Source organism: Polypterus senegalus, chromosome 6 (genome assembly GCF_016835505.1).
Source record: "Polypterus senegalus isolate Bchr_013 chromosome 6, ASM1683550v1, whole genome shotgun sequence".
Classification (NCBI taxonomy): Eukaryota; Metazoa; Chordata; class Cladistia; order Polypteriformes; family Polypteridae; genus Polypterus; species Polypterus senegalus.
Genome location: NC_053159.1, coordinates 124,636,124 through 124,661,570, shown reverse-complemented (window position 1 = coordinate 124,661,570; position 25,447 = coordinate 124,636,124). Strand labels below are relative to the sequence as shown.

Below are 25,447 nucleotides of genomic sequence, written 5' to 3'. Positions count from 1 at the left end.
TATATATATATAGATATATATATATATAGATATGACAACAACACTCATATCAAAGACAAAAGAATTACATTAACAATCATGTTACGTTATTTTTAAAATTTTTCCTTTTCTTTTCATAACTTCTTTAACACACTACTTCTCATAAGCTTGGTATTATGCTAGTATATATATATTTATATATATATATACACACACACACACATATAAACATATATATATACATATCCATACATACTGTATATACATATACACATATACATATACACACACACATATATACATACATATATATATATATATATATACATATATATACATACATCCACATATATATACATTGTGGAGGACTGCCGGCTTAGCAGGATAGTGCCCCGAGGTCTAGCAGGGCCTCATGGACTTTGTAGTATTTATACACAGCCCTGCTGGATACCTTGGGGGCCACCAGGAGTCGCTGTGGGGGGGCTTATGGGCTCTTTTGTGCCGTATGACCCGGGAGTACGTCACGGTCATGTGACAGGAAGGAACGACGTGCTCCCGGGTTGAAAAAAAGGACTGTTTGCCCTGATCCGGAAGGGAAAAGGAACTGTGGACTGTTGGGACAGGAACACCTCTGGGTCAGGGGCTATAAAAGGACGATGCCTCAGTCCAGACACTGAGGTAGGAGGGCGAAGTGTCTGGGCGAGGAGGAAAGAGAATAGTGTTGCTATTTGTGGTTTATGAGTGTGGAGTGGAGGGTGCTTGGTGCACTATATAGTAATAAAAATAATAAGTATTATACTTTCACCTGGTGTTCAGAGTGGTACCTGAGGGTGTTAGAGGTAGACCACGCCTCTATCTGCTACAACATATATATATACATATCTACATATACACACATACATACATACACACACATATACACACAAATACATATATATATATATATATATATATATATATATATATACACATACACACACATATATAAACATATATATACATATACATACATAATTACATATATACATATACATATACACACACACACACACACACACACACACATACATATATATATATATATATATATATATACACTCTTTGGGGTGCGAGCAACTGTTGCTGGGGGTGCCAGAATCCATCAAGAAAGAAAAATGAAAAACATTTTTGTACAAAATCTTAATTTATTTATCCATTCCTAAATAATTAAATGGGCAGGCTATTTCGTATCAGTGCAATACGCTGTTTGTTAAAATGGATGACTCCCGCTCTTACATGCAAGTCTGCATGGATATTATGAACTATCGTATCTGTTCAAGTTCTATTTAAATTTTAAATAGAAGGAATTTTTATTTAGTCGACAGAAATATCTTTGGTAGGAATGTAAGTTAAATGTAGGCATCATTACGTAAGTTTTTCTTCACCATACAAATATAAAGAGTAAATTCGCCTTACATTCCAACCAAAGATATTTGTGTCGACTAAATAGAACTTGAAAAGATATATTTTTTCGAATGTGATCGCGCAATTCAGATTGAGTTGACGCGCACCAATGCATCGAGCCCGTGTGCTATTGTGGTTTCGCCTGCCTGCCCCAATAAGTCACCCTCCCCTCACTCTTACTTTTTTACCATTCATCTAATGAATACACTGAGTATGGCTTTACCAAAAAAATCATTGTTGGCGAATAAAGTATCCATTATTCATAGTGTGTTAAAGAAGTTATGAAAAAGAAAAGGGAACATTTTAAAAATAACGTAACATGATAATATACAGTACAATATACAGTAATTGTTTTGTGAGTGTTACTGAGTGTTGCTGTCATCAAGGATTTGATTATCATTATTTCTTTCAATCAGGTTCGTATTTGTAGGATGTGTTGTGTTCAAGTTACATTCCGTGTTTGTCAATCGTTGTAAAGATAAGGTAAAGGTTTCATTCATTGATTCGTTTCTTACTGCATCAATAAACAGCTCATCTTCCTCTTTATCTGAGACATGACACACTGCATGCACGGGTTTTTTTTTACACTGTCTTACTTTAGCGGGACATTGACTTTTTCCACCGTGTGCTTTGTTTCCGAAATAGCTGTACTTATGAATATGCTTGTATGTATCACACGCTTCATATTTTTTGCTGCCTTCTCAATTGTGTAATTCGGTTTTTGTTCAGCACTCTTTGGAACTGTTGCTTTTTGTCTGTGCACTGCGTCAGTTCATGTGAGCTGCTCGGTGTACATGCATCGAAGGTTCCCAGCTGTGCTGGTGCTATCTCGTGCGATGTGCACGGCTGTATTTAATGTTAGCTAAGACCCGGCACTTAAAAGTTTCTCTCACAGTTTCGCTGAGTTTGTGCCAAACACTGCCCTGACCATCTCATCTTCCTCTGCATAAGCACAGTCCTTCACCTGTGAATATTTAAGGTCAGTGTTTCTATTGGATTGCTGCTGACGGACGGCCTTATATGGGCAGGCACTAAATTACGTGGGAGGCGTAACTCCGCCTCCCGCGGCATCGAAAGCAGAAGTCTATTATAGTATATGGACGAAAAAATAGGTTCCAGTTATGACCCTTACGCGTAGAATTTCGAAATGAAACCTGCCCAACTTTTGTAAGTAAGCTGTAAGGAATAAGCCTGCTAAATTTCAGCCTTCTACCTACACCGGAAGTTGGAGAATTAGTGATAAGTCAGTGAATCAGTCAGTGAGTGAGTGAGTCAGTGAGGGCTTTGCATTTTATTAGTATAGATGAATGTGAATGAGAGCTTGTGGCTGTGTGCATTTGCTTTATTCAAAGAGGCAACGTTAAAGAAAGCTATTGGGTTTGTGGATACATGCAATATGACAGCTAACGGCTTTACAAAGAAAAAAGTCTACACACTTCACTGTGTATAGCATTTACCTGTAGTTTTAAAGGAGCTTCAGCAATTTCTGGAATAAAGATAGGGTGCAGGTGCTCCTGAAACTTATTTGCTGTAATGAATAATATATGTTGCAGTTGTGCAGTTTCTGGAAGTTGTTCCTGTTGCTTCATGAAAGTTGTTGTTAGTGGTTATGTCTAAACTGTCTGTATAATATTTGCAAAGAGTGTGAATTTTCCCTTGGGGATTAATAAAGTATCTATCTATCTATCTATCTATCTATCTATCTATCTATCTATCTATCTATCTATCTATCTATCTATCTATCTATCTATCTATCTATCTATCTATCTATCTATCTATCTATCTATCTATCCCTTTGCTGTTACTTTCCCTAGTGTAAAATTGTTTAGAGAATTTGTTAAAATAAATTAATTATTTCAATCTTCAAAGTTTTGTCGCATTTTTCGTACTGACTGATAAGTAATTGTTCTCTATATTTATAAGGTGTTTTTAATGATAGTTCTATAATAGGGATTAACTTTTCAGTGGTTATGGTTTGCCCACCCAATTGTTTCCACACCCCCTGCCCCCATTCTGCAATTTCTGGCTTCTCCTCTGACAAATACAGTGAATTCAGAAAGTATTTTGACCCTATTCTCTGTGTATGCCACCACCTTCCTCGATTCTAAAAACTGTATTACATCCCTTATCGCAACTATGCGGATGATGCCTAATTCTAGTCTTCTTTTAAAACCTGATGAAACCCTAACTACTCATGTTGACTAACTTGATGGTATTAAATGTTGGATATTGTGAAGTTGGGCGGCACGGTGGCACACTGGTAGTGCTGCTGCCTTCGCAGTTAGGAGACCCGGGTTTGCTTCCCGGGTCCTCCCTGCGTGGAGTTTGCATGTTCTCCCGTGTCTCGCGTGGGTTTCCTCCGGGCGCTCCGGTTTCCTCCCACAGTCCAAAGACATGCAGGTTAGGTGGACTGGCGATTCTAAATTGGCCCTAGTGTGTGCTTGGTATGGGGGTGTGTTTGTGTGTGTCCTGCGGTGGGTTGGTACCCTGCCCAGGATTGGTTCCTGTCTTGTGCCCTGTGTTGGCTGAGATTAGCTCCAGCAGACCCCCGTGACCCTGTGTTCGGATTCAGCGGGTTGGAAAATGGATGGATGGATGGATATTGTTAAGTTTTCCCCGGCTAAATGACTCAAAGACAGAGGTGTTATTCTTTTTGGCTCTCCCACTTCCATTAAAAGAATCATTAGTAGCCTAGATCCTTTAACCCCATGCACATCAGGTCTCATGCTCTAAAACATGGACCAATATTTGACTATGATATCAAATTTGATAAGCAAAAAAATGTTGTCATCTCTGTGCATCACTAAGATTAAATCTTTACTGTCTCTTAATGATTATTTTATTCAGGGTAGACTACAACTACAACCATACCAGTGTTTACCACTCATCTCTGATTTGTCAAACACTGATTCAAAATGCTACCGCCAGTATTTTGACTGACACCAAAAAGAAAAAAAATATTCACAAATTGGCTTCTCTCAAGTTGTATTTTAAAACTGTATTGTTTGTTTTTAAAGGTGTGGTGGTTTCTCTGCATTCAGGGCTTGACATTGAAGTTGGGCAGTACCTTAGAATCCTATGTGATTCCTAGAGCAACAATGTTTGTATCCCACTGCCTGCTGTAAAGGGAGGGTACAAGTTAAAAGCAAGCTGAACATTTATAAATAAAACCTAAAGAGCCTAATTTGGATAAGGAATACTAGAACCAAGTCATGGAGTCAAACATGCACATTGTCTTCATTACAGAATGTTGCCAAGTTACTCATGCACTTATATACCTAAAGAAACCACACTGAGCTGATGTGCGAGTTCACTGTCTGCAAGGCAATGCGTAATGAACATATGGGGGATAGACAGATTGATTGATTCATTCATTCATTCATCCATCCATCCATTGGGCCATTAGCTCCTTCTTTTTTGATAAGTTTTATTTTTTTTATCTCTGTGACTAGTGTATATCTCCCTTGTGTATTTTTTTTAAATAAACACTTTGTATATATGAAACGCCTTGGCATTATTTTGGCTTTATATGGACATCAAAGGGTGCCCTTGCTTCACCAGGCATAGTCTATAGGATTAAAATGGTATAGTCACTTTGCCAAAACCTACTTAAATATTGGAAAATGAGGTCCTAAGCCAAATAATTTTGTTATATGGTAGGTAGAAGAAAATCCTGAATGGCCTCCTCATTTCCCAAAAGTCACTACAGAAGAATGACCCCGGGCGCTGCAACCTCAACGACCTCAAACCAGAGACATATGGTCTTGGCTGAAGGAAAAACAAAAGACTTCCTTGGATCTGTATTGGATGATCTATCTTGGCCTTATTAATAGTAGAAATTGCATAGAAAAAGGATGTGTAGCGAATTATTGTTCTTTTATGAAGGGGTCTATCATCAGAATCTCAGTGATATCAAAAACGTAAAAAGAAATGGGCAAAAACTTAGAATAAGTCACACAAATTTTGAGAAATTAAACAGAGACCTTTCCTTCCTTATGAAGTAGTATTCTTAAGATAATTCCTCTATTTCCCAAACTTTCAGCAACTAGGATGTTAAGTAGGCTACTAAGCATAGCAGACCCAGCAAAATAGCTGCAAAGGACAGCGCTACTTTACAGAGGGCACTGTAATGCTGCCTTTTCTAGAGGAAACCAAACTTTAAAATAATGTGTCTGAAAGTGGGAAAGGATTTTTACAATTGAAGATGACTGTAAACTGGGAAGAGAAGTCAAATGGCAGGTGAGGATTGTTAGCTGGAAGATGAAAAATCTGTTGACAAAACTGAAAGTAAAGGCAAACTCATAATATGAAGAAGAAGAATGCAAAGCAGGGTCAACACCATAAACTTTAGCACAAAAGGTTTCATTTTTGATATCCATAAAGTCGGATATTGAATTCTTAAGCTATTTACACTATTGTGAATCTTATGAGGGATGTAACCTCCATGTGGAGGTGTCCTTGTCAACCACCTAGCAACCAGGAATCAAAATTGTGATGTCCATTAAAAACACTGTGATAGTTTAAAATACCATTGTAAAATAATAACGTTTGAAATAAGCCTAGTAAAATTGAAATTTTTAATCAAAAAGATTCCTGACCAGAAATAACACTATGAAAAAGTGTTCAATCTGTTTAAGGGAAAAAATTATCCTTCCCAGGAAAAACTAAAGATAAAAATGACTCATGACAATGACAAAGCAAAATAACAGACTCTAATAAATAAAGACAGCATGATAAGCATTTCTCTTTCTACCCAGCAAAAATCTGAAGATGATCACCTGCCAGAAATGATAAGACAGAACAATCAGGACCAATTACAGACACCTGATTGGATCAGCACATTATACCCTTCAATTAGTAAAGGTAGAAAAATGACATCAAACCTTAGATAGTACGTGTGAAACACAAGACCAAGTAAGGAAAAGCTGTTAGTGCTATGAACTTGAAGTTCCAAGGCACAAAAACAGTCCCAGAAATCTCCAAAATGGCCACTAGGGAGGATTGCCCATCAAAACTCAGCTAGATACAAGGGTAAACACAGCATCTTTATAAAATACAAGTTTTCATAATAATGCTCTTCAGGAAGAATGAAGCTCTGTTGGGAGAACAAAAGGCAAAAAGTAGCTGCTTTAAACAATAAGGCAATCTAATTGAAAGCCCCACTACAAGAATCCAAAGGGTGGTAAAAACATAGAGGAAACAGATCAAAAATCCAATAATCACAAAAGCTGAGTAGAAACAAAAGTACACTCACCAACTTCCTAGTGCATTTAAATGAACTGCCAGGAACTGTGTGAATCCCTCGCCTTTATCACTAGAATCCCTAGAGCCTACGAAAAAAGTCGTAACTCCAGGCCACCTTAAATTCCTTTGCACCTCTTCATCAGTGTCTTTGTTTTGCAAATGTGTCAATCAGCACAAGCAGCCTGCTATCCCATCCCCCACCAACTCAGCTGATGTCAGACGCAAAATTCTCAGAGCTGTTCATCTGGGTATGAGGTGTATAGAATTGTAAAGGGTAAATAACATATTGTTATTTGGAATACATGCTTTTCATGTGTGTTTGTTGTCTACAATGATCTGGGTAAATACAGGGTGACAGGAAATGCGAGGCAAGAAATGTTGAACATATAACTAAAACAAAAACTTTTTCATGTTTTAGTAATAATGACAAAATGCTGACATGAAGTGTATAATGTGTGAAGACTGAAGTCCAAACATCAAATAAACACTTTCACAAAAGTTATAACAAAAGTGCACTCTTATTCAAGAATATAACCAAAGAAAAGGAAATCATTCAATTTACATATTGCTCTCAATGAGTAAAAACCGAAGCCCAAATATCAATTGACAGAGAGCGGACGTGTCTGCTTGGCTGATGCAGGGATAAGAACTGCTACCATGTAATCATGAGGTTATCGGTTTGAACCTGGGTTCTCCCCATTTTGAGTAGTGAGCTGCTATTATTATTGTTACTATTATATCATAAAAACATCTATGTGATTTGAGTCTGTAAGACCCGGTGTAAATTTTTGTTAACTGCAAAAGATATTGCTGAATGGATATAAGTAGTTACACAAACGGTGGTGAATCATTGAGGCTTATACTTTCCGGCACTCTCTCATTACGTCTCTACATTAAAATCAGCAATACCTTATTCCCAAGCTGACTCTTTATCCCATTATAATGATGCTGATTCTCCCCAAACAATCTATATCCAATAATTTATCATGCATTGAATAATTTGCACTATGCCAAATAAAATTATACCTTGGTAAGCCTTGCTTCAGTGACCAGAGAGCTTGAGGATTTAGAACTCTTCATCCCCAGTCCAGTACTTGTGACTGGCCTTCCTTTCTCGACTACAGAAGGTCCCTGTTTGGCCACACTACTCTTCAGAGTACTTTTCATATTGAATTAGGTATTTTAACCGTCCTGAATACTGAACCTGGAAAACAAATGATAGACATTTTTTTTAAATGTAACTAAACCAGGCACCCTTATTTTTAGTGATCATGCACATTAAAACATTTAACAAAGCCAACTGATGGCACCATGGACAATGCTTTCTAAAACTGAATCTTAATAACTATGCACTTGTTGTCTTAGATATAACAGCATAGATTCAAACCAGGAAAAACTACAATTTTGCAATAATCATTTGGTTACAGATGTTAATCACTATCCTCATGGCTAATTAGTTTAAATTTATAACTACTGAAAAATAATCTACTTTTAACAATGTTCACAAATTCATCTACTGTGGCTGTTTTGTTAACAATCACACTAGTAAAGACAGTGTTGCAGCATATTACTACTATATAATGTAATCCTTGAAATTTCTACCTACATGAACAATAACGATGTGAATTATTTAGAATATACTGTATAAGAAATTTATATGTTTAGATAATCTCTTTTTATTCAAGGACAGTTGAAACATTTTACGTTTTGACCTGGGAAACAGTCAGTGGGGGTTTGCCCAATTTTTGCCAAGAAAATAGGCTATGTGTAAGATTCGTAAAACAACATGCAGCAGAGAGCATTTGAAAGCAACCTTATTATTAACTGGTATGAGGTAGGGTTATAAATAAACACCATTTAAATATCTGGTTAATTTGAAGTTAAAATCGTTAAGTCTTTTTCCCAACCACAATGTCCTTTACAGAGAAAACAAGTTTACAATATAATATCGACCTGCCATTTGACAGGGAAGCTATAATTACTATTTCCACAGCTGTCTGTATTCAAGCATTATAACATAGTGATTTCTGACAGACCCTGTTAAAATGTGTTGTGGAACCTTTCCTACCATTTCCTCTATATTTCACATGCTTCCATGATGCAATGCAATGAGAGCACCCTGGATCCTTTTAAAACACTGGAATGGAAGTAACAGTGAAATTATAGTCAAGCAGTGAGCACATAAAGTAGAGGGAAATCATACCGTAGTGAGACTAATATACTGGATAATGTAGTAATGATGCACTAAGAAATGTGTGAGATCATTCTTGGATTTAAGATACAATATGGTGTGTACAATAAGCAATGTTTACCATATACAAAAACTGTCAATGTCAGTAAGCTTTTGCTTATTTTATAAGGATTGATGGTGGTGTTTGCAGCTGCTCTGCATTTCCTGCTTTAAAGACATGTTGGTAGTTTCAGTAAATGAGAATTATGCAAGTTTCTAAAATGTATTTGAAACCAAAGTATTTATGCTCTAATTTTATATCTTTGTTCCTACTGAAATAGAGGCAGGCTTTGTACCTCTATGACTGTAAGTGAAGAACCCATGACTGCTTTTCATGTTGTTTTCGTTCATTCTTTTATAGGGTAGTTTGAATCTGCAGTTCTAATGACTTCATGTGGGGATAGTCAAAACCTCTACAATTGTTTTCAGGTACTGACAATACTGTTGCTTTAAATGCCTTTAAGTAGCATACACAAAAGTCACTTTATTTCAGAGTATCCTCTGAAGTAGAATCTCTCAGCAGATGTGTTATTTTTGTGCTTTCACAAATTATGTGTATGGTTGTAATTGAATGTATGTGATGAGAAAGAAATTACCTTACTAAACAAAAAGGCATTATGGTGTTGTGTTCTCAGCAATGAAAGAAAATAATACTAAGTGAGCCTTTTATTTCATACATTTAGTATAGTGTCTCAGATTTAAGCAAATAATTACCTTATTTATGGTTTCTGAACTTGTGTATTTACTGGTAGATTGTGTATTTTCAGTCCAAGTAACTTTCCTGTATTCAGCAGAATCAAGAAAAATACAGTGAAACTTAAATCTGACAATTATGAGCTGCTGTAATTTGACATTAACTTTCAAATTCAGTGTAAATGTCTAAACATTTCTGATTCTTCATCCAAATGCTTACAAAATGAAATAATTCTTTGCATTTATATAGCGCTTTTCTCACTACTCAAAGCGCTCAGCAATTGCAGGTTAATGGCTTTGCTCATGGGCCCAACAGAGCAGAGACCCTTTTGTCATTTACAGGATTCAAACCGGCAACCTTCCGATTGCCAGCGCAGATCCCTAGCCTCAGAGCCACTTGGATGTTAACATCCTATTTCATGGTCTTATCTAATAAGTAACAATAATAGTAGTGAGCAGTGCTTAACTGACTGACTGAATGAATGAAATGAACTTTTGCTTTTTCATTACCTTTAAAAGTGGTCAAAATATTTGGGTCAAGATGGTTTATTCATTTATTCATTGTTTGAAATTGTTTTTGTCAGGGTCTGTGGCTGAAAAGATGTTTACACTAGTTTTCCTCTAAAAAGTTCATATGGTTTGACTGACTCTTTGTTTAAAGTGGCTGTGGTAAATTTCCAGTTATAAGGCTCAATTTGAAATTTTAACGTATTTATGATACTAATTTTGAATGCATCAAGTTGGGACAGTAACTGCATTTCAGCAGACACTGTCCCCCTCAAAATTTTATTTATGATTACAGTAGGCCTATGTTAGTTGGTCCAAATACTTTTGGACAGATGTTATTGGCCAAGCCCAAGTTTAAGAACAAGTTATAAGTTCTAAACATTAGTTTTTTGTAAGTACAGTACATTAAAACGAGTTGAATTTTTGCTTTTGCATTTCAAAATCTCTGTCAAGAATCTGTCTCCACTCTCTTTGATATCTTTGTCCACTATAACAGTGAGAAACACAAGAAAACAGTAAGAATAAAACGAATGAAACAAACATGCAAAATTAAAACGAATAAGATGCTCAAACACTCTACAATATTACGACTTACTGTGGAAATGCAGTGGTGTACTGTGGAAGATTTGGGGATGGGGGTGGCGTGGGCATGGTTTCCCCGAATTTGCAGATTCAGACATATTTAATGTTGAAAACCAGACAAATCAGTTTGGACTAGGCTATAGTGGTTTATCCAATAGTGAAAAGTGAGATACCAGACCAAACTAGCTTAGACTAAGCCAAATCAAATTTGTCCCAAGAGCTCTACATTGATTTCAGGGTAATATAGTTCAGACTAGGCCAAACGATTCATCCTATTGCACTTAGGACAAACTGGCTTGGCATATTCTAAACTGGTTTGTCCTAAAATCAGATTTGGCCGGTAATTTATATATCTCTTTTCACACTTTGGTTGCAGAGTTGCACAAGAGATAGGAAGATGAGACCAGGTTTTCAGGAAACAATAACTTAATTGCTAATAAGGTGGGGGTACACTCTCAAGATTTTATTCAAAGTAGTAGTTTTTATTCAATACACAATCACCCTACTCTAGCTCCCTTCTTCAGGTTAAAAGAATACAAAGTCTTCTGTCTTTTAAATGTTCTAAACGTTGTGCGACAAGAACGTTATGCAGTAAGCCAGCAAACCTGCAGCTGATCCTGCAGAGAGGCAGTTAAGAGTGTGCTTGTTTTCCATTGAAATACTGTTTAAGAGGGAGTTTCTCAAAGTGCAGCTGTGTTTCTCTGTCATTAGATTGCTATTTAAAAGAGGGTCAGTGCACAGCCAACAGTAAGCATGCAGCTGCCAGTGTTAAGTGGTAGGAATGCACAGCAAACCAGCTACCAAATACATATGTTGTGAGGGACGGTTACCATGCCCGGACAGCTGGAGACAGCCTGTACAGGAAATTATCTCTCCCCAGATCACTAGATGGCAGCCTCCTTGGCAGCGCCTCCCACAGGGCATCATGGGAATTCTCTGGCTCAGCCCTATTGGGGTCTGTGGGTGCCGCCAAGGGGTGCTGAGGGGACTGGGGTGCCTTACATTCTCTTGACAAACTCCCACCTAACCTGGAAATGCTCCCGGGCCAGAGCTATGTCCAATAGCTCTGACATTGGAAGTACTACCAGATTTTGTATAAGACGGAAGCCCTAACTGGGAGGAGGAAAATGAAGCTTGCTGGGAGGAGCAGAGGAGGCAGAGAGGAAGAGAGAGAGAGAGAGAGAGAGAGAGAGAGAGAGAGAGAGAGAGAGAGAGAGACAAGAAGACAAAACACCAAGTATTGCTGGTTGCTTCTAATTTGTGGCTGTGATGGAAACACTTGCTTGTGAAGATTTTCCCACAAAACAATAAAGGTTCTGTTGTTTATTGCGACTTGTGTCCAAGCCTGTCTTATGTTAGGTGTTTTGGAAGCTGGAGGACCTTCTGGTGGCCACAAGTTGTAGTCGTTAGTATTTTTGACTGTCTGTTGATAGGGACTTGCATTTAAATATTCTTGTGGCTAAACCCTGACATAACAGCGCTGCAGCTCAAGTAAGCTCTCCAGAGGACAGATTTACCAACCAAAAGAAATGCTGACGTCCAATATGAGAAGGAAAAAGAACAGGCAAACTGCAAAGTTAAAGAGGGGCCAGGTGCACGTTGATGTCACCAACAAGTCAAATTTGATTGGCAGTTATACCATCTGTAGATATGCCCACAATGCCTCTGGTCTGTAGTAGCCCTTCTCAAGCTTTACACCTGCAAATCTGTGGCAGTTGTCGATTAAACCAAGTGACATAAACATACAATTTAATGGGATGTTCAGCAGACCTCCTGAATCACAATTTTTGGGTGTGTTTTGCTCCTTACTTATGAAAAATGACTTTCTTGTAATAAAACAGATTTCACTGTAATTTTTAAAATGAAGATTTCGTTAAAAAAAAAAGTTAATTGTAACAGAATTTAACTTGTATACAAATAGAAATAACCTTGCTTAAGATAAATAAGAAACAGTAACGTATTACTAGAGAATGTGTCTTTGATTTAAGATGAATGAATTTGAAAATGTAAGAATGTTTAAAATGAGAGATTTTACATCAAGCTCTATTTTCCTTTAACTACAAATGTCCTCAAAGAAGAAGTGTACCAAATTTCAACAAAAAATCAGTTCACTTAGAACCCATCGTGATTGCCAGGTTCACCTACAACTCGAATAAGACTTATTACTAGAATCCCTAAAGCGTACAAAAAAATCCTATAATCCTGGGCCACCTTAAATTCCTTCGCACCGCTCCATTAGCGTCTTTTGTTTTGTAAATGTGTCTATCAGTGCAAGCAGCCTGCTATCCCATCCACCACCCCCAACTGCCACATTCAACTCAGGCAAAAAGTTCTCCCAGCTCAAGTCTTGTTTATCTGGTGTGGTATATGGCCGGCCAATACTCCCAGGCCGCCAGATGGAGCCCTCCCTGCTGTATGGAGGTGCCCTGAAGACCAGCAAGGAGTCATGGACTATGTAGTTTTTATACAAGACCCTGCTGGATACCACAGGGGCCGCTAGAGGGAGCTGCAGGGAGGACCGAAGAATCATTTGTGCCCTATAACCCGGAAGTGCATCACAGGAAGAGTGACAACAGGAGTGACGTGCTTCCGGGGTGAGAAGAAGGACTTGTACCTGACCTGGAAGTGATAGAGAATCACATGGACTGGGGATTAGGAACACTTCCGGGTCAGGGTATATAAAAGGACTGTGGGAGCTCCCAGACGGCAAGCTGAGCTGAGTGGAAGGATGGCAACACGTCTGGGAGTCGGAGGATTGGTTTATTGTGTTTATTATTGTTTGGTATATGAGTATAGTGGAGGAGAGGGTGCTTTGTGCACTGTGGCATAAAAATAAAGTCATCATTTGGATTTTTATCTGGTGTCTGGAGTCTTGGACAGGGGTTCAAGGGAGCGATACAGCCCTAATCTGTCAAACTGGGTGTGAGGTAAATAATATATCGTTAAAAAAGTTTGTTTTAGGTATATGTTCAACATTTTTGGCATTTCATGTCATCCTACATTTACACAGATCACTGTAGACACGGAACACACATGAAATGCATGTATTCCAAATAATGGCATATTATTTACCCTCTACAACTCCAGGCACCTCACACAGAGATAAACAAGACTTAAGCTTGGAGAACTTTTTACCTCAGTTTAGCTGTGGTGGTGGGGGGCTGGAATAACAGACTGCTTGCTGCTTGTGCTGATCGACACATTTGCAAAACAAAAGACGCTAACAGAGAGGTGCAAAGGAATTTAAAGTGGCCTGGTATCACAAGTTTTTTTGTAGGCTTCAGGGATTCTAGTGTTAATCTCCATAAATGAGGCCTTAACCTCCTTAGCATTAGACCAGAGTGTCTCTAAGCCTGTGAAAACAGTGTTAAAGGCGTTAGTCCCAAACATTACTAGGGCAACGGTATAGGCGTGTCTTACATAAGCATCAGAACCAAGTGTCACCCGGGCAATGGTGTAGACACATCTTCTCCTAGTCTCATAATGGTGTCTAGTAAGAAACATTTTTTAGCAGCCCAGGAAATGCATTCATTTCACAGTGATATGAGCAGCAGCAATGAGAAAGTGAATCTGTCTTCAGGTAGTGAAATTGAAATGGACAGTGAAACCAAAGTGATTCTGATGAATCTGAATGTGACCTTCGCGTTTGGGTTTCTGTTGACCCTGCTTCAAGTAAACCAGCACCACCTCGTTTTGATTTGTGGGGCAGCCAGGAATAAAAGTGAACATTGAGAGCCAAGATCCACTTACTTACTTGAACCTATTGCATGATGATGACGTGATAGAAAGAATTTTTGTTGAGATGATCCATTCTGCTGAACAGTGTCGGGTAAATGGTATTCTATTTCTACCCTAAACATTATATCCACTTATGTGCACTAGCTGCATGTCACAGTGGTAAAGTAATCTTGAGCTTAATGTAGTTTTTGACACTTTGTAAGCATAGCTAGGTTACATCAAAGCCATTTATCTTTCTGACAGCAGGTTTACTTTTGCCCCTGATATTCACTACATGTAGGTCATAGCAGTAGAGTGATCATGTTAGCCATGGATTGATACAGGAGAAAGTAGGGAGAAATTACACCTTTTATTGCCTAACTAGATAGATTACAAATGGTATTAGAACAGAAATTTGCCTGCCAAATTCCAAAATTCACATCCTAAACTTTATAGACTAACTGTGCAGTAAGTTATCCCAAGAATGCAGATAAAGTATCTTCAAGTGTTTCTGTACCCTTGAACCCTCATAATTCTTTTATAGAACCAGGCATACTTGCAGACTGTCAGCAGCTGTCTCCAGGTAAACACTGTTTTTGCTTAAAACCTTGTGTGATATAGCTTGGCTACCCTGGAAGGCCCCAGAAATCTCCACATTGGCCAGTGCCTTCTTTGTTTAAAGTTTTGGAGCAGTAAATATTAATTATAAGACTGCTGTCTCCTGAGAGCTGTCCCTATCAGAGAGTTACTAGATTTTTATCCACGATGGGCTTAGGGAAATTAGAAAAGAATACACCCCCTCTTGTAGTGTTCTGCCAGTCAAGCAGTTTAATGTAAAATTCCTGTACAGTATTTCCTTTTGCAGCAGTTTTTTCCTCTCCGTATATTCTAAACTAAACCTTCTGTGAAGGTCACCTGTTGTTATTAATTTGTTGCCTTTCATTTCCAATTTTGCATTTTCATTTTTCTGAATCTTTGAGAATCACCTAAATTAAGTCTTATTTGTATTTTGTGCTTTTGGTTTCATTTTAGTATAGTTAATAGTTTTTTCACCATATATTTTTGACTTTAAGTGACAAAATGTTGTCATTTGTAGGTGTAGCCACTTAAAGAGATTTATTGTTAACAAAGGAGTTACAATACCACCATCTGACCCTGGAATGTTGCAACGTGCAACTTCATCTTTCAGAAGGTATTTAAAATGTAGGTGAACCTCATTTTGGATATACAAACAAGTCTCACAATGTTTGGTAGTTACACAGGGAAAGAATCATATTGGCTTGGTTTCTTTAACACAAGGCTTTCTTTAGTGTATTGTGTTTAATCATTCACGCTTCTTGACTTTCTGTTTCTGAACTAGGCTCATTTAAGACTTTAGTTTTTTCTGCCCTGTGTGCTAACATCTCCTGGTCTGACTTGCTAATACTAGTCCTTTGAGATATGAGTAATCCATCAAACAACAATACCTGTATACAGATGCACAGAATGAATAAAACACCATGATAAACATTTCTATCATATCATATTTCACCAAAATGGCAGTGCATGTATTATGGTTAATCTGTCATTGTTTAGAAAACAAGCTAATCAGCTGCTTAAATACTACTAATCAAATTGAGTACCACATGTCTAGAAACAATGTGACAATACTTTACCACCTCAAGTTGTATCCCCTTCATTTAAGTAAAACATATCCTTATAAATTAGAAGCACTAAAGATAATAAGCTATCCATTTTATAACAATTATCGCCCCAGTTCAGAGTAGCCAGTTAGCCCAACACTCATGTCTTAGTAGATGTAGTAGAAAAACTAGCGTACCAGGAGGAAAACCCACACAAGCATAGAGACAATGTGGAATTTCCATACAAACCTGGAACTCTAGAGTTATACGGTGGCAGAAGCACTAACTACTATATGCCTATCCCAACGTGATATCAACAATTTATTCTTCTGATGAAGATCATTTGTTTTTATATTAGCTTACTGTAGTGTGCAGGTAATAAAATCAATAATTGGTATATCACTATCAATTATGTTTTAAATTATTGAGCAGACATAAAGGATATTTTTGGTTACACTGACATATTTTAGCGTGCATTTATATACACATGTAAATGCTTGGTTGTTTTACCCTCCTGCACCTGGTTTGAAGTGTGTGTGGCTGCGTTTTTATTGGCAATGTTAGGCTGAAAGATGGAAGAACATATTTTCCAATAGTCTTATGCCCCTTGCAAAATGCATGCAACCTCAAGCTCTGTTACTGACATAAATAAGTAGAAAAGAGGACAAAAGTGACACATCTGTGTGAGAAGATATCTATGGTCATAAACAGGGCTGCAGATCACAGAATGTTATGAAGTGGATTGAGTGTCTCCTAATATACAGTAGGATAGGATAGGATAGGATAGGATAGGATAAGATAGATAGATAGATAGATAGATAGATAGATAGATAGATAGATAGATAGATAGATAGATAGATAGATAGATAGATAGATAGATAGATACTTTATTAATCCCAAGGGGAAATTCACATAATCCAGTAGCAGTATACTGATAAAATAAAAAAATATTAAAGAGTGATAAAAATGCATGTAAAAACAGACAATAACTTTGAATAATATTAATATTAGCGTTTACCCCCCCACCCGGGTGGAATTGAAGAATCACATAGTGTGGGGGAGGAACGATCTGCTCAATCTGTCAGTGGAGCAGGACAGTGAATGAACAACAAAAACGTTCATGACTAGGAAATAAGGGTCAATGAATAAGTGAAAGGAGAGATTACAGATGTTCACGAGTAAATATCTCTAGTTACTATCATTTAACCAAATTGATTGGAATTTGGAACATTAAAAAAATCAGACACTGAAACAATTTAAATTCTAACTTTAATTGAATTTAAGCATAATATATGAGGAAGTTTTAAGATTTTAAAATATAGTCTAAGTAGAGTGCAATCTGAGGAGCTTTACAAACAAATTCTTAATTCTAATCTTAATACCTACTTAACCAAGAATTTTTCAAAAATCATTACACATTTTTAGTATTTCTGGCTATGGTTCTAATATAATTAAAGCATCTGAGGAGGTGGAACGTGATGGAGAAGCAGTACTGTAACTCTCAGGAGTGAAATTTAATCAACTCTGCAGATTTAATCTGTGGGTGTGTACACTCAGCCTGCATAAAGGAATGTCTGGGTAACCACAAAGATGACAAAACAGTTCTCTTTGAAAGCAGTACTTCTGTGTGATCTCCCAGAACTGAGTAAATATATAATCTACTTTGATACTAAAATAAGAAAATGACAGAGCTATGTGATGAAAAACTGTTTCAATAAATGCAGAAAAGTAAGACAAAGATATTTGGAATTTCTAAAAATGAAAGACAAATTGACAGTTTGGGAGAAGACATTTAGAGCTAATCCACAAACAGAAGCTTCTTTTTTCTTAGTTGTTTTATGTTTAAGCAGTGGTATGTCTGCATCCACTTGCTGTATTCTTTGCAGCATACCATACCTATCTATGCAGGTTACTTTGAAAACCTAAGGCCACAACTTTGAATAATCTTCTTAAATAATAAAAAGTAAATCAATGTTTTTCGGGGTTTTAAAGATCAGAGCTTATGGGGAAAACAACTCAAGAACAGTATGATATGGGGATGGGATCTCAGGATGTCCCTGTAACTCAGGTTCTCCCACCTGCCAGAGATGCTTCCCCTTACCAGCATAAGGCATCTAATCTACTCTGCTCTAAGACTTTATAGGCAGCAAACAAAAGGCCTTTGTACAGTTTTACAAAAATGTATAGGATAGATGTATATGAATGGCTACCACAGCAAAAGGTAACAACGTATGTCACTCTAAATTAGTTATATCCTAGTCTCAATACATGACTCCTGATATTTTAAAAGCTGGCATCACTGAACTCAGATTAAGAAACAGGATTAGCAAAGGCTTACTGACATGTTATCTCTGAAAGAAATCTAATATTCTATAGAACACATTGTATTTATTCTGTGCTTGCTTACTTGTAAATACTACATTTATGCACAATTGACATACAATACTTTGACCACTTAGGGTTATTTCACAAAGTGTGCTTCATAATTAATGATTGTGCCTCTTCTAATCTCTTTAGTTTGGGTGAAAATATTTTGTCTGTGAAAAGTCATTATTTTAAAAAACTGACAAGAACTGCAAAAAGCGGTAAATAAACCAATTCAGGTGTCTTCACCAAAGCAAAGATGACCAGTGCTAAAGACATGAACATGCAGAACCAACCATGCTAAAAGGGACATTACATCAGAGTGCCTTAATTCTATTTCACCATAAAGTCAAGATTAGTAAACCTATGAAGGCAAGAAGAAGTAGTTCAAAGACAAAGTCAAAGTTTACCTGAGAAAAGGTCAAATCAACATCACTACGGCATCTTTAAGACTCTAGAAACTGAAAGTCCACTTCAATGTTAGACAAACATAATGGAGTGGATAAATAATGGCAACATAAAGAGAGGGAGGAGAACCCTTATTTGTGGAAGAAGCTACAAAATAGAGACTCCAGCCCTCACCATTCCAAGACCTTTGGCTCTTTGTCTGGACTTCTTGAAACATCCTTAAGAGTAACCTTAATCTGTGTCATTATTATTATTGTTTCAAATGATTGCCAACAGCTCCTAGACATGTTCCCTTAAAACTATCACTTCTAACATGAACATATACTGTGGTCTTGTTTTGGTCACTTATTGCTATTTAAGGAGTTCCCTTTTCTTTACATACACTAGTCATTAGCAGCTTTAGTAATTACACTGGAAACTTGCTCTCCTTAAACCACTTAAACTTTTCATTGTACGAAAATATATTGTGTACAGTATAACAAATTGTCAAAAGGCTTCTGCTCATCTGTGGGTAAACTAAAACATTTTACATTGTAAGCCAGGTACAATGCATTTTAATGTTATATTGTTTCATTTACCAAAGCTACCTTCAAAATATAAGTAGAACACAAATATCAAGACAATACTGTCTCTGCTAAAATTAACTGTATTGTTTATACTAACAAAACTACTTAAAACAAAAAATTTTATTGCCCAGATCTTTAGTCTGACACTTTTTCAAGTAATAAACTGACAGTCAGAACAACTTCAAACTCTTCATCCAATTTCGAAATCACTGCTCAACACTTTTAATCTTTACCATCAGCACAGCAGAAATACACAAGCACGTTTTTAACCAGGATTTGAATCTCAAAAAAATATACATTTTTAGTCTAAGGACTCCAAAGCTAATATTTCTCAGTTAGAAAGGCATTCTGAATCTGCAGTAAAAAAAGAACTGAATACTACTTACAGCAAGAAGCAGTGAGCAGTCTGATAAAGTTACTAGTGAGAGGCTGCCTAGCTCAAGGCCTCTGTCTGCATCTGTAGTGCTGAGCAGCAAGTGTTTTCCAAAGAGGAAAACCACAGAGAGCTGAGGTTTGCATCGCTGTTCTGGGTTAATCGAGACACGGAAGCAGGCGGGCCTCTATGAGAAGGCTCTTGAATTTGAAACCATGCTTTGAAAAAAAATGGGAAGTTCACAAATTTTGCAGAAGATCAGAAACAAGGATGATTATAGTTACAAGGAACCATTTTCAAACAATTCACAGAACAAGAACCACTTGTAGCATTTGCATAGCATTTTTAATAGCTCTGCTGCTTAGTGTTTGTCAATTGTAACAGCCATATTTTTCTTTTAGGCTGTCGCCTTTCTTCTAAAACAGATGAGAAACTGTTTATGTCAAATCACTTATCAAAAACCTGATGGCTGCTAGAAGCAAAGACGACTTCCTGTGGGCCATCCACTTAGCAGTGGTTCATTTATCAGGCAGGGCTGGAAGTCAAGTGCTCTCCTAACTTTTTCAATTTATTAATTTTGTTATTAATATTTTCTCATCATTCATTTTATGTTTGAAAACAGAAAGCCTGCAGATAGTACACATACAGTATCTAGATGCTTAACAGATAATAATCTATAATTAAAAAAAAGAAAGTTGCAAATTGCATAACATTATATGTAACAATATAATATTCTGAAGTTTGCATGCATAAAAGATGATACTAGTTTCAAGCAGCACCAGTAGGAGTAGGCTGAATTCTCAATATTTCATCTGACATTCTTCAGCAGCCTGAAGATGCACATTTTGAAAGTGAATTACTCACAGTGCTAAGTGAAAGACAATGCTCACCAGTTATATAAGTCAACCTATACTGGCTCCACAAGTTTCATACTATCTACTATGTTGCCTTGGTGATATGCAAAGCATCAGCATACTTGGCTAAGAATCAAACATACATAGACTCTACGGAGAAGCGTTGAGATTCAAATTTTTTGTCATGTATACACAGTACAATGTGATTCTTACGTGCTTGTCTCCCACAGACTTATGATAGTATTATAATACCAACAACCGCCAATGAAAACAATAAATACAATAAGAGGTAATAAGTAGGCAAAATTTTATTTTTCTAAGAGGGAGCAGATGAAAATATTATTCAAGTGTCTTTCAAAATAATGATTTACTTTAACTTTTCAATGCTTAGAATAAAATAAAGCAAAAAATTTTAAGACAGCACAAATTCTGTATAGTGTTGTACTCAAGTTGTGATTTTTAAGCATTGTAAATAGACACAGCCATTCCAAAGAATAAGCTCAGGTGGGAAATTAATTGGATTAATAATATACAAGTATCACTACAAGCATGGAGATGCTGTGAATTAAAACAGCAGAAATGAATTTGCTTAAAATATATAGATTCTATTACCTCATCTTCAGCATTCATAGCTGAACACTCACAGTCCGATATGGCATGTTTATGTAAATTCAAGGCTACTTCTTTATACAGAAACAACATATATCTTAGAAGCACTAAACACATCTTCATTTGTTAAAGTCTCAAGAAATCATTTAGCACAACAACACTATACCTTATGTCTAGCTAAATGTATCCTTTGCCGTCTATTTGAGAACACGACATATACATTTTTCTGTGCATGTGATTAAAAGGTGTGTGCTCAATTTTGCTAAGAGGACACCTGCATAAGCCATCAGCAAAAAGAAAGACAGGCACGCTACTCGCGAATTAGCTCTGATCTGTCTCCTGCCTTTTCAGTCTTTTTACGGCCTTCTTGCTTTTGGAAAAATTCAAAATACAGTCTTAAGAAAGCATGCTTAGACACTGATGTCACAGTCTGGAACACATCACACACTGGCATGACTTTCTTTTTCATATTAGTGCTACTGACTTTCTGTACTCAATCCTTTTACTTAAAACATTAAAGACATTTAATGGAAGCATGTAAAAACTTACAATGGATCAAGGCTCTCCTACAGTATTTGTATTACTAAGCTATAACAATCGCCTTTTTGAACTGAGCAAATGGCTGCACAAATAAACTTCAAGCTACAGGGATATAGGGTTTAATGCTACTACATTATTGTCTGCATCTTTATTACAAGGATATATGCTAAGGCAATTGATGTCAAGAGACTTAGGGTATACCCCATCCCTTTCCTTCAAGATGGGTATTGTTTTGAAAAAACGGCTAATCGTTGTTTTTGTTTATGCAAAGGCAATGGACTTTCGAAGTGCCTGGACACACTGGAAGCTGTTGTAGAAACAATGATGGTGGCAAAATCCCCTCCATCCTCATGCTCTTGGAGTGCGTTTAGCTACAGGCTCATTCCACTACTGTGGGGTCTTTTCTGCCCATTGCTATTGGGCATTTCAGTGCTTCCTTCTGGGCATAGGTGGTTTTAGATGGGGCCCAACAGGGGCCAGTGCCCCTTTAGAACTGGCCCTGGCCCCTGTGCTGAAGAGATAACATTTTAATTATTTACTTACAGTGATGTTCTGTGCGCCCATGAAAAAACACTGGCCCCACCCTGGCCCCCTTGATAAATATGGTCTGGAACCACCACTGCTCCCGGAGCACTTATTAAGTTTATTTTGAAATACCATTTTGAAATATCTGAACAATATACATTTATGCATTCATTTATTTATTTTTACATATCAATTGACTGATTGGCTGTATCAGATGTCCTGTGAGTCTGTATCTTTCTTTTTTATGCTTCTACTGCTATATGCATATGAATTTCTCCTTGGGATTAATAAAGTTTATTTTATCTAACCTAATCTAATGTAAAATTCATTTCATAAAGGTCAACATCATTTTGTAGAAGACCATGTGCAAACAGTTTTCTTCTGAAATTCCACTATTTAACCAATTAGGTCTACACTAAATGAGTGTATAATGGTGCTTTAACTGAAGACGCAATAGATTGCTACAGTAAACTAAACCTTTTACAGAGTCACAGAGCTGGCTGGCAGGAAGGAGTACACAGATAAGAGGCTTTGCTATGTCATCAGCACAGTGACTCATCAGTTGCAGCATTCATGTCAAGGTTCTAAAGCAATTAAGGAAAACAGGAGGCACTTCATATTTTAAAGATGGTCGACTTCACACTACCCAAATAAACAAAAAACATCACCTATTTTCTTTTTTCTCTGCAGATTGAGGTGAACATTTTTTATATTCTTAATCTTTCAGCTTTGTCATGCCTTTACATGCAGTAAACAGATAGAAAAAATAAGTGTTAAAATAGTGAAGTTTGGGTAGGGGTTGGAGAGAGCGACAGAGCTCAAAAACAAATCTATTAAGTATGCATTGTTAAAGACGGAGCTTAGATATTCCACAATGCCTGTCAGTGAAGCTCCTTTCAGAATGACGTCTTCCCTTATTGCTTTTCAAAACTGTCTTCATATTGAATTTCTAACACATCTTGTTCTTTTTATATGCATTGATTTCAGGGGAATGTTCATGTGAATTTTACATATTTTTTCTGTTTTTGTAAATGAAATTCCCTGAGGTAGTGTATATTAAGTATTGTACACTAAAAAGTTGCCAAAACTAACCTTATTTGTATTGTCATCTGGCCATCCATTTTCTAGCCAGCTTATCTGTTGTTATATAAACATCAATATCAGCAAAACTAAGGAACTGGTTATTGATTTTCACTGCACCAAAGAGTCTCTATGTCTCATCACTATTCAAGGAGTGAATTAAGAGGTGGTCCGCTCCTATAAGTACTTGTGATTCCACATTAATGACAGTTTGGAGAGTCTCAGAACTCAGGGGAACTATATAAGAAAGGGAAGAGCAAGGTTTTCCCTGAGGAGACAGTGCTCCTTCAATGTGGGGTGACATCCTTCATATGGTCTATAACACTGTGATGGCCAGTGCAAATTTCTATGTTATGGTTTGCTGGGCTGGTATCATCACTTCAAGAGAGGCCCACTGTATCAACAAATTTATTAAAATGGAAAGCTCAGTTATAGGACACAGTCTGGACTCCCTGGAGGTAGTAGCAAAGGAGAGAGTTACAACAAAACTGAGTGCCATTATGGACAATTCTGCGCATTCCACTCTCTGACACACTAACATTGAGTACTTTCAGCCAATAAATTATTCAGCAGATGTGTGTCAAGAAACACTTTATAACAATAGCAATACACCTGTATAATGTCTCACTGTGATTGTGCCAGCCAAGTCAGAAGTTTTCTTTCTTTTAATTTTCTTGCTTCAGTCATTCTGGTGTACATTCAGACCTAAGTGTGTGTGTATATTTATTTATTTATCTACCAATTTATGTAAAGAGTTTCTGTAAAAAATACAAATTTCCCCTGAGGACAAAAAAGTTGTATCTATCTAAAATAAAGATTTTCTGATTGGTTGAATAAATGGCAGCAAAAAATATTGAGGATAAAGTAAAACAGAGAAAAAGACCCTGATAATGGACAGAGTAAATCTGCATTCAGTCAGTCAGTCATCATCTAACCTCCTATATCCTAACTACAGGGTCACGAGGATCTGCTGGAGCCAATCCCAGCCAACACAGGGTGCAAGGCAGGAAACAAACCCTGGGCAGAGCCCCAGCCCACCGCAGGGCACACACACACACACACCAAACACATACTGGGGACAATTTAGGATCGCCAATGCACCTAACCTGCATGTCTTTGGACTGTGGGAAGAAACCAGAGTACCCAGAGGAAACCCACACAGACAAGGGGAGAACATGCAAACTCCACACAGGGAGGACCCGGAAAGCGAACCCAGGTCTCCTAATTACGAGGCAGCAGCGCTACTACTGCGCCACCATGCTGCCCAATCTGTATTCAGCAAAACAAAAAAATGTAATTCCTGTACAAATAATGTCTGAAGACATTCAACAGTAGGTATAGCTTAGGAATGATGGTGACATTTGAAAGGGAAAGGAAAAGAGATGAAGATATTAATATTAATGATACTTTTTGCATTGCTGGTACTGTATGTTTTTTTCTTTATGTTGTGGTATGTGTTCAGAGTAAATAAGAATGACTTTTAACTAAAGAACATAAAATGTACCTAACCAAGAATCTTTTGAAACTACGGCTGAATTGAGATTTTTCCAAAGAATCTCAAACAGGAAGTGTTTGAAATTCAGAGCATGACAATGCACTTCAGCGCTGCCATTTCTAAACATAATTGCCCAGTATCACCTCAGAGCCAATTCCATACTTGGGGAGTGTATACTGTCTCCCCTGGGACATCACTTTCCTAAATTATTCTCTTTAAATAAATAGTTCACGTCTGTGTGGAAAGCACATTGTGCATTTTAGCTGACTAAGAAAGAGGGTCTGAATGCTGTTAGAAGGAGCCACTCTACTTACTGTCAGAATTTATATACCAACCATGTTGGAGTGTGCATGTGTATGCCCTACAATGAACTGGCTCCCAAACAACTACTGCCTTGTACTAGATTTCTGATGAGAACTATCCAAGCATTCCAAAATTAAAATAAGTATAACTGTTATTAAACTGGTGGCAAAGGAGGTGGTGGAGAAATGAAAGCAAGTAAAGTCCAGAGATATGAAAACATGAAAAAATGGAACCTTTCCCAGGGACAGAAGAAGAAGCCAATGACTGCCTGAAAGAGTAAGTGCAGTCAAAATATAACTAATGTAGGGATATT

The 25,447-nt window shown here is 37.2% G+C and overlaps 1 protein-coding gene across 4 annotated transcripts in view; it reads right to left on the bottom strand.

Moving 5' to 3' along the window:
- Positions 1-25,447, bottom strand: part of specc1 (sperm antigen with calponin homology and coiled-coil domains 1) — a 299,764-nt gene that overhangs the window by 235,311 nt on the left and 39,006 nt on the right. For 2 of the 4 annotated variants that reach the window (XM_039757048.1, XM_039757051.1), the window contains exon 2: positions 7,693-7,870. In XM_039757048.1, the coding sequence (XP_039612982.1) occupies positions 7,693-7,833 (141 nt within the window). In that variant the 5' untranslated portion in view covers positions 7,834-7,870. Of the gene's footprint in view, positions 1-7,692; positions 7,871-9,610; positions 9,662-19,741; positions 19,811-25,447 lie in introns of those variants that run through there. The other 2 variants (XM_039757049.1, XM_039757050.1) reach the window with 2 other exon arrangements.